The sequence below is a fragment of the Neolamprologus brichardi genome, chromosome 7 (genome assembly GCF_056152115.1).
Source record: "Neolamprologus brichardi isolate AB-2024 chromosome 7, ASM5615211v1, whole genome shotgun sequence".
Classification (NCBI taxonomy): domain Eukaryota; kingdom Metazoa; phylum Chordata; class Actinopteri; order Cichliformes; family Cichlidae; genus Neolamprologus; species Neolamprologus brichardi.
This window is the reverse complement of record NC_142110.1, coordinates 64,275,334-64,285,867: the sequence shown is the minus strand read 5'-3', so window position 1 is coordinate 64,285,867 and position 10,534 is coordinate 64,275,334. Positions and strand designations below refer to the sequence as shown.

The 10,534-nt window shown below is 37.6% G+C and overlaps 2 protein-coding genes across 3 annotated transcripts; both read left to right on the top strand.

Moving 5' to 3' along the window:
- The first annotated feature begins 914 nt into the window (after window positions 1–914).
- On the top strand, window positions 915–2,565 carry LOC148102297 (C-C motif chemokine 13-like). The gene is made up of 3 exons (XM_087844539.1): window positions 915–1,059; window positions 1,883–2,006; window positions 2,441–2,565. Exons 1-3 carry the CDS (start codon window positions 999–1,001, stop codon window positions 2,532–2,534), a joined length of 279 nt encoding a protein of 92 aa, XP_087700665.1. The 5' UTR covers window positions 915–998; the 3' UTR covers window positions 2,535–2,565.
- Window positions 2,566–7,368: 4,803 nt separating this feature from the next.
- Window positions 7,369–9,828, top strand: LOC148102296 (C-C motif chemokine 13-like). Of its 2 annotated transcripts, none has more exons than XM_087844537.1 (4): window positions 7,369–7,609; window positions 7,880–7,981; window positions 9,141–9,264; window positions 9,373–9,828. In XM_087844537.1, exons 2-4 carry the CDS (start codon window positions 7,921–7,923, stop codon window positions 9,473–9,475), a joined length of 288 nt encoding a protein of 95 aa, XP_087700663.1. In that variant the 5' UTR covers window positions 7,369–7,609; window positions 7,880–7,920; the 3' UTR covers window positions 9,476–9,828. The 2 variants fall into 2 exon arrangements, with proteins under 2 accessions (XP_087700663.1, XP_087700662.1); XM_087844536.1 differs by having other exon boundaries at window positions 7,370–7,609; window positions 7,792–7,981.
- The last annotated feature ends 706 nt before the right edge of the window (window positions 9,829–10,534 follow it).

Sequence of the window (10,534 nt, the reverse complement as noted above, 5' to 3'; positions counted from 1 at the left end):
CTATAAAAACTAAGGTGTAGTCAATACATATCACAACAATAAATCCATTTCTCAACAAATATAGAGGCAAATTACAAGAATTCTCCCCCTTCTTGACCTGGTCTCTTTCTGTGATCTCAGACTAACCTGGACGCTATAAATACGGGAATTGAAAATACATTTCTGCCTATTGTTCCCGGCACACAGGTAGGTTAGGTGAGTTCAAACTAGACAATTAACAAACTTGTCAGAGTTGATTTAAACCAAGATGTTACATTAAATAATCTGTAACAGTGCGAAACATAAACAAACCCGGGATAGTACACGTTTGCCTACTACAGAATACATATGAGATATGGCTAAATCAACACAAGAATGTTAACTAAGAAGGTGTTCTCACCCACTTTGTCACACAAACATTATAAAGGAGGTCATGATAGCTAGCATATTAATGATCGTGAAACTGACCTCACGGCCCATTATTAGTCAGTGGTGCTAGTTTCAGTCATTATGCAAATATACTGGTTATAAGGTTGGGGAAACCTGCAGTCGAGCTGAGACTAAACAAGTAATTGGATGAGCGACAAAATGTTTCTTGCACTGAAAACGCTATGTCCAGATGAACAGAATCAGCTTTGGGGGATTATAAAGAATCGTACGGCAGAAATAAACAGGCATTATGCTGTTACTCATGTCTTCTCAAACAAAATTACTTTAATTAAAAAAAAAAAAATGTGGTCATCGTTCTCAGCTGATTTGAATAGATGGAACATCGTTGATGTTATCTGTTTCCATAATCGATGTGGAGAAGCTGCAGAGGTGTTGCTTGGTGAGTGATCTTTAATCTGCATGTTTAAGTGGTGGTGTGTCTCTTACACTTCCTGTTACCCAAAAAGGCAACTCACTATAATAGATCTGTTAAGACTGCCCTTTGTATCAGCGTGACAAAGCATTAAGTATTCAGTTAACTTTCTAGAGCGACAGCCGAAGGACATCATCACATCCAGAGTGAAATCAACATGAAGGCCACAGTGGGACTGCTGCTTCTGCTGCTCACGGTTTATTACTGCGATGCTACACGTAAGTCAACCAGTCTGCTTTTAACTGGGGATAAATGCCCTCTTGAATGTTTTTATTCGATTTTTATCTCATTTTATTAACAATCATCATAACTTAAATGAGTTACAAGTTAAAAACTTTTACTGATTACTGTGAATGAACTTCACATTACGTGGGTGAGGTTATTACAAAACTTCAAAAGGGCGATGCGTTATTTTAAAAATTCATTTTCAAATGTTTTGAGTTTGATGACAAAACACGTTAAAATGTTGCAAAGACAAACTTTTGCTTTTATCACATACATGACGTGAGGTTATGTATGTGTTTACTTTATGACCGTTTGATCCAGATAATAAAAATAAGCTGTGGCGTGTTTAGAAACGAGGTGATAGTTTGAACTGAACAACAGGTCGAAAGATAATAACCAGAGGAAGAAAGACTTTATTTTTGTTCTAAAGAAAGCATGCTTCCTTTGTTCATATTTCTGACATATATTATATGTACAACACTACTGGGTCACTAACAAATTACACATATAGCTCAGCCATGGAGAGCAATGCTATGAAGCTCCCAGCACATAGTTTTTGGGCTGATGTTAATGCCAGAGGAGGTCCCCCCATCTGTAACTACATGAGTTTCTGTGGTTGTGGCATCGAGTTACAGTACTATTGTCCATATACATCAGAAGTTTACAGTGTATATAATAAAGGACCTCAGCGCTCTGATAGTGTTAATGTCACTGCCTTTCTATTTAAAGACTGAGTCCCAGGCTGAGTGCTCAACACTTTTGACACATGCTGCTATTAAACTGAATTTATTACTGTCTTTTTATTTTTTCTTTCAGCTCAAGGATTGCTTCTGATGTCTCCTGGACAATGCTGTTTCAAATTCTTTACTGGAAGGATACCACTGAAGAAAATAGTCTCTGTCATCAAGACTCACAGCGCCTGTCTGGAAAAAGCATTTGTGTATGTCACCACAATGAGTAATTACAGTAATCGTAATTTCTGAACACAAAACAGTGTGCATGCTTTTTTAGGGTCTTCTCTCACTGTCCCTGTTCACCTGTTTTTCTTTCCCTAATAATAATAATAATAATAATAATAATAATAATAATAATAATAATAATTTTATTATTAAGATCTATCAAGTGGAGCAATTTGGCAAAGCCATGACCAAAAATAAATGGAAAAATAAATCAGTTGGGCATCTTTCTTGGCCTTCAGACAATAATCCCGGTTGCTAAAGTACCGAATGGGACAGGCAAAAAAAGAAGAAGAAGAAGAAAACCCGAAAAAAAAACCCCACCAACTGCAACAAAAACAAAAAAACTCAGAGTCCATAAACACGCGAGGCACAGCGTGGTATCTTCTGTCCTAACTCTTTTGTAATCTTCCTGCAGGATCGGTACAGCCATGGGGAAGCACATCTGTGTGAGCCAGAGCGTCACCTGGGCTCAAGAAGCTTTTAAGCAAAAGCAGATCGGTGATAAATGAATACTCTTCAGAGTTCATGATCAGCCATAATAAAGCTGTTATGTTAACCCATGCTAACAGAAATTTTATAATGACTGTATTTTACAAAATGTTTTGTGTATATATATTAAAAAAACAACAACCCACGCACTCATGTTTTTTCAATAAAAATGTTCGGCTTTGAATCGGGCGTTTATTTTTTTGTTTTGTTTTGTTTTTTAACGAGAAATTTCCACACTTCATCTTTTCCCTGCCAAAAAAAAAATCCAGTAGCCTATCACACTGGTAGCGGACACAGGGCCTTCTGATTAGGAGTGAGGCCGAAAACAGCGGTTGTTTCGTGTAACCTGAACATGACCTCTCGTGTTCTGATGAGTTTCTGCAGCAGCGCTCAACACCGTTGACATGAACTGCGTTTCAGCTTACAGCTATTAAAACTGAACTTCCAGACGTTTCGCTGTGTGCTAGAGAAGTTTAAGATAGCTGCGGTTATAAATTTTTGTCTATATCAACATGTGAAATTACAATTTTTATCTTTAATTTTTTTTTTTAGTGTTCTTTGTTTGTTTGTGTTTTAATAATGTCATTAAATTGTTCGCGGAAAGAAAAATATCTAGTATAAATTTTTTTTAAGGCTTTCAGATTAAAATTTGAACATTTCGTCAGCACCAATGTGATATGATTGTACAGATAAATATTGACTACTCACATTAAAATATGCCATCTTATTTGCTGATATGTCGATATCGGCCAGCAGGGCTAATATCAGCCCATAATAATAATTTTAAAAAAAATAATAAAATAATAATTATTATATATATATATATATATATATATATATATATATATATATATATATATATATATCTTTGCATGAACTGCAGTTTAGCAACCAGTCACCTCTTCCTGCTTTTACTGCTTTTAATTTATCTGCCTGAGAGAGTTTCATCAGCGGTGATATTTCCTTTCTTGAACAGGAGATGCCCCCTGCTGGCTGCTAAAAGAATGCGACTTCAACCATTCTTAAAGGTGACAAAAGAAATCTGACAGATTGCGAAATGCATGGCGCTGTATTAATAAAATTTAATTTAACTCGAGGAATGAAAGGTGAATGAAACTTCATGTGTTTTATATATTTTTTAATAGTTGTTATGGGCCCTGTTAAAAACTCAGACATCTTTGTGACATCCGTACTTATTTTTGTGACCTGGTAACAAAGTCCTAAATAAAATTACTTACTTACATTACTGTCTTTATCCTTATTTCCTGTTACATGTGTATTGTTACATCGCAGAGACTTACATTAAACATGGCCAGAGTTTCAAATAATGAGGTCAGCGTATATTCATGTAATCTTTATGACTGCTCTGGACACTCCATATCAGACACCTGGACCTCCATTACTGACAAACAGCTCCCGTGGTCCTTTCTCACCCTGTGTGGAAGGCTCGGGTCTAAAGGCTTCAGGTCCTCTAATCAAGCTGGTCTATTTTTCTAGCAGAAGCTGAGATAGGAGGAGAGCTGAGTGGTGAAAAAGTTTTCTGTCTGTGTGGAAAGGCTCACTGTGGACCTGGAAGGAAGTAATGACTTCTTATACAGAAGGCTCATGACAGTGAGGTCAGTGTACTCAAATGGGCTCCACGTCCATCCAATCCAAAGGAGGACCTTTGGGATGTGCTGGAACAGGAGAGACACATCATGGATGAACAGAACACAATTTGCTCACCAAATTCTGAAATGTTTTCAGCATCTTTTTGAATCTGTGCCATGAAGAACTGAGACAGCTCTGACGGTAAAATGGGGAAAACCTGATAAAGGCACGTCGTACCAGAGAAAGTGTCAAGTGAGTGTAATTTTGGGACATATGGAACCTCAGGCTACGTCCACACGTACCCGGGTATTTTTGAAAACGCAGATTTTTCTATGCGTTTGCACCTTTCGTCCACACGTAAACGGTGTTTTTGGTCACTAAAAACGGAGATTTTTAAAAACTCCGGCCAGGGTGGATATTTTTGAAAACTCCGTTTTTGCATTTATGCGTGGAGGAGGAAAACGGAGAAAACGGAGCGTCAAAGGTGTGCGCCTTTTTTTACATCACACTGTGCGCCACGTTATTGTTTCGGTGAAATAAATTTCTACAATACTGTTACTGTTAGTTGTACTCTCTGCAGTGTTTAAATGCTTACATATACACACACAGTTACTGTCCCTCCACACATACCACTCGTTCTTAGTGATGGGTCGGTCGCAAACGAAATGGCTCTTAGAGCCGGTTCTTTGACGTGAACGACGCGAGCCGGCTCCTTATCACGAGCCGTGTTTTGTTTTTTTTTCTTTCTCTCACCCTCTCTCTCGCACTTTTTTTCCACTTCACTCAGCATGCGAGCCTTGTGCTTTACGCTGGGAAGAGGGGGGAGGGGCGGTAGTTACACAGTAGCACAGGAACAGAGCGGGAGGGAGAGAAAGAGAGCCAGGGACAACAACGTCACATTAGAAAGGTATAGTAATCATCCACTGTACTCAAGCGCTTGAATTCAACCTAAAAGCTGTGCTGTCATACAGAACCAAGTACCCTCCGCGGAAACTATAGCTAATGTCACAACTGGATCTGATGAGTCAGCTATGATTTCTGGACTCGAAGTAAATAATCCTGAATCAATTTATACAACATCAGTTTGTTTGTTTTGCTTTCATAACAAATAGTTTGAGCCTTTAAAAAAAAGAAAAGAAAGTATCATCAAGAGAAAGACAATAAACTGCCTAGTTTGTTCGAAATACACCGCAGTATAATATTATATCACATTTTTTTATCTCTAGTTTTTCGTGTCCAGTTATTTACAAATGAATACTGTGTAATGCTTGTGTAAGTGAAAACCTGTCCGTCTACCTTGATCAGATTTTTACTGCACTACAAACTTCTAGTATGATTAAAAAGAACAAAGAAAACACAATGAATATAAACAGAATATAATGCTTTTCACTTAAAAGTAAATACTGCCCAGAGAGTGAACTACTGTGGTGGAGTGCTTCTGGTTTACGATATAATTTACACGTGAGCCTTGAACTCCAGTTTATGAAATGGCTCTTGGTGATCATGCAAATACCTCTCTGCCCTGTCCTCACTTTCTTATATCTTTGTTCCATGAAGTTGGGACATATTAATGATATTTTTTCCTGTAAAATTCAGTAACTCTTCCTTTTGCTAACAGTTCCAATGTGTGTCAAAGTGTACAGGTCCTTCTCAAAAAATTATGATTTTGTGATAAAGTTCATTATTTTCTGTAATGTACTGATAAACATTAGACTTTCATATATTTTAGATTCATTACACACAACTGAAGTAGTTCAAGCCTTTCATTGTTTTTATATTGATGATTTTAGCATACAGCTCATGAAAACCCACCCTCTCTTTCCGCTTCACTCCGCATGCGAGCCTTGTGCTTTGCGCTAGGAAGAGGGAGGAGGTGCGGTAGTTACACTTGCAGTAACACAAGAACAGAGCAGGAGGGAAAGAGAGAGAAAGAGAGCCAGGGGCAACAGCATCACATTAGAAAGGTATAGTAATCATCCACAACTATTTTCAGTTGCAGATGATAAAGGATTCAGAAAGTTTATTCATGCAGGTCCATATGACAGAGAATATGATCTTCTTTTTGTTTTCATATTTTAATTTATATTTAATTGTGTTGTGGTTTGCAGTGTTTTGTGTTGTTTCACTTTAAATTTGTTTGAAAAGAAAAAGCTGAAAATTTAAATAGTTAAAAGTTGAAATGTGAATAGTTGATTTTTGTATTATATGATTTATTTATTACTTATTATTTTATGTGGAGTGAACAAAAGACAACAGAAGTGCTCCAGGATGCTAGGGGCAGTGTTGAACTTTTTGGAGTTTGTACGTGTTTTGTCTCTAGGGGCCACCACATATATTTATATATATAAACATATATAAATAAAACCACTTTTTTTTTACATTAGTAATTCCTTTTGTGCATAATTTTATATTATTGTTAATAATAAATTAATTAAAGCAACAAAACAACCTGAAGAGCTGGTTCGGAGCCAAAAGAGCCGGCTCTTTTTAGTGAGCCGAACCGAAAGAGCCGGTTCTCTAAAAAGAGATGGAAATCCCATCACTACTCGTTCTGCTTCTATGCCCCAGCTTTGTTTACTTTTTCCCACTGAGGCTTCTAGACTTCTGATTGGCCAACATTTCTACACGGTTAGGAATATAGCGCCACCTTTTGCTTTGGCATGTTCTTAGCAGCGTTTTCCTTCATTTCTGCTTTTACGTGTGGACGGGATTATTTTGTAAAACTAAAACGGAAAATCTCCGTTTTCAAAAATACCCGTGTACGTGCGGACGTAGCCTCACACCACCCAGCTTCTGATTGGAGCAGGTGCCCATGACTACTGTGAAGTCATTTGACTCTGCTAAATGTTTGTTATGTTGTTTCCTAGTGAAGCCCATATGGATTGTAAGGGTTAATAGAGGCATGTTAGAAAAAAGAAATAGAAATGGAAGAAAAAAACTGGAATTATTCTTTCACTCCTTTCTTTTCGTGACATGTTCATGTTTTTCCATCATGGGAGTTTGTGGATTGTAGGATTATTTAGAGCTTGTCTCTCAATTACTTTCATTTTTAGTTTTCCATTGTAATCTCTTGATTAACTTTTGTTTCCTGTTTGTTTCCTGTTTAGTATTTTGCCTTCAGGTTTATTCGTTGTAGTTCTTTGTGTTAGTCTCAAAGCCTTTTCCAGTGTTTCCCAGAGTCTATTTTCTGTGTCCTGGCTTCAGTGTTTACTTACTTCCTGTTTTAATGTGTTAGCTTGTTTCTTTTGTGTCTTGTGTCAAGTTTTACTTCCTCTGTGTTGTTTTTCTTCTTTCCCATTTGCTCTCCTTAGTTTCCCTCCCATCTCCTATTGTTACATAATCCTGTTTTTACAGCCATCTCCCTTTAATCTTTGAGGTGGCATTTCTTTAACTCCTCAGTGATCTGCCTTTGTGTGCTTCTTGTCTGTTTCTTGGACTTATTTTGCTTTTTTCGCACTGTTTGGACTTGTTGCATCCTTTGGACTTTGGACTGTCCTCATAAAAGGTGCGTTTTCTCCTTGTACAGTATGCATTTGGGTCATCTCATTTCAGATTAATATATTTTAAATGTGACTACTTAGTTGAATCGAATACATTTATATCTCTTGATGTTATCTGTCTCTGTATGCAGTGTGGAGTAGCTGCAGAGATGTCGCTTGGTTGGTGATTTCTAATCTTTGTGTTTAGGTGACAGGAAAAACTCACCGTGACAAACAAATTATAATGGCCCTTTATGTGAGCGTGAGACTGCATTAAACATTCAGATCACTTACAGCAACAGCCGAAGGACATCATCACATCCAGAGAGGAGTAAACATGAAGGCCACAGTGGGACTGCTGCTTCTGCTGCTCACGGTTTATTACTGCGCTGCTGTGCGTAAGTCTGTCAGTCTGCTTTACAGTCTGAAGATAAATGTAATCTGAGGCCCTTTAATGTTTTTATTTGATTGGTCGTAACCTTTACAAGTTACACTGAGAAAACGAGTGAACATTATACTTCAGATAAATTAACTGGGACCACATCCGCATAAAGGTTTGACAGCATTTCTAGTAGATAATGGCAGATGGTTTGAGCATGAATTGAGGCTGGGGTTTGAGGAAGGCCTCAGAGGGGACTGGTGGCGGCTCCTGGGCCAGTCAGATAGTAGTGCAGGGGAGTGTATGGAGAAATGCTCCTGCTCCTGAAATTTAGACCAATTATACCTGTTTTTATCTGGTTTTAAATAAAATTATTGTCGTTAATCAGTTCTATCTGCTGCATTTTAATCTGTTATGAAACTTTTTGGAGGGATTTATTATGATTTTTTCTATTTTGTGCAACTGCATTTTAGAAATGTCATTTTCAAGATTCTGAATCACCTTTTTCTCTTAGTTTACAAAACATGTTGAAAATAATATCATCCTCACAGCTGCATTACCAGCTGGTTAAATGAGCCCCAAATGGATATTTGCATCACTAAAGAACAATTCTGCAGTATTAGCTAGTTATCTTGCCACGAGTCGTTTAGGACCATTATAATGAGTATGATCACAACTAAGGTTGTGTTTATTCTAATCGATACAGATTACTGTCACTTGAGTTCTGGTTGAAGGGTTTAATGGGAGCTGATAGTTCATGTTCAGTGAGTGTTAGTAGAGTCAGAAGGGAACAAAAGTTCTGCTGGCTTTAAGAAATCCCTAAATAACTGTGGTGTTTAAAAATCTTTTTTATTGTCTTTCAGTTCAATCAATGTTCAGATCAGTTGAACCTCAGATTATATTTGGTTAACTTTAACTTATTATTGTTAATGCATTTTACATTTTACAAAACTTCGAAAGCAACTCCACTCTGTTTAAAATGTAATCTTGGGCTGATAAGTTATTTTAAAACATCATCAGTGTATATTATAAAGGACCTGAGCTCTCTGACAGTGTTAATGTCACTGCCTTTCTATTTAAAGACTGTCAGTTTCAGCAACAATGCTCAACACCTTTCACACATGCTGCTATGAAACTGAATTTTTTACTGTCTTTTTATTATTATTTTTTCCTTTTAGCTCAACATTTGCTTCAAATGTCTCCTGGACAATGCTGTCTCAAATTCTTTACTGGAAGGATACCACAGAAGAAAATAGTCTCTGTCATCAAGACTCACAGCGCCTGTCTGGAAAAAGCATTTGTGTATGTCACCACAATGACTAATTACAGTAAAACACAAAACAGAATGCATGAAAACACAAGGCACAGCGTGGTATCTTCTGTCCTAACTCTCTTGTAATCTTCCTGCAGGATCGGTACAGCCACCGGGAAGCGCATCTGTGTGAGCCAGAGCGTCACCTGGGCTCAAAAAGCTTTTGCATCAATGACCAATCTGCAGAACGATGATAAATAAAGCTCTTCAGAGTTCATGATCAAGCATAATAAAGCTTTGTGTTATGTTAACCCATGCTAGCAATTTTATAAGACAGCTGCAGCCTGGGTTTTGTACCGGGCATTTTGTTTTGGACCCAGTTTCCCGTTTGATATTCTCCTTTTTATATTTTTGGAGTTTTCAGTTTGGATGTTACCTTTGCCTAGGTTATGTTTTTATTCTGATATTGTTAGGTGTTAAGTTTTTCCTGTCCTCCTATGTTCCCCTAGTTCTGTTTTGCTGTAGTACTTCCTTGATTTAGTTCATCTCTGTCTTCATTTGTACTATGGGTTTGCAGCTGCCAACTAAATAAAGGTCAGTCTTTGGTTATTCAAGGTTGCCTCTAAGTCTGCATCTTTGGGTCCATTTCCTGCCTCATCATTAAAGAACGACACGGCCGCAGAATGGAACCAGCAGACCACGCCATGCTTTTGGATGGGAGCTTACTGGAGAGTTTTCATGGCTTCTCAGGATTTAGGCCCAGATATCTGATTCCAAAGATATCAAGGTACTAACAATTGCACTATCAGATATGAAAAGCATAATCAACTAGCATGCTCAGCTGCTTCCATTCCCAACTATTTTGAACATGCACTCCACAAACACCCACAACCGAGAACAAAAATTAAAATCATTCACACCCAGTGTTGGGAAGGTTACTTTTAAAATGTATTCCATTACAGAATACAGAATACATGCCCCAAAATGTATTCTGTAACGTATTCCGTTACGTTACTCAATGAGAGTAACGTATTCTGAATACTTTGGATTACTTAATATATTATCATGCTGTTTACAACTACATGAATGTACTATTGCTGTGATTTATTACTGTTACTGAAGGTTAAGTAAAGGGACCTCTGGCTAATACGGTGGGTTCTGTGTCGGGCTCGTAGCTGAAAACTAGCTTTACTTTGTTGTCTGGGTCAACTTTGCTTGTGAGAGACAGAGAGAGGCGTTGAAAGGCTGCTCCAACGGAACTTATTGTTTTTGGAGGAAAACACGAACACAGCGTACAGTCGAGTCTTAATAGCTTACTTA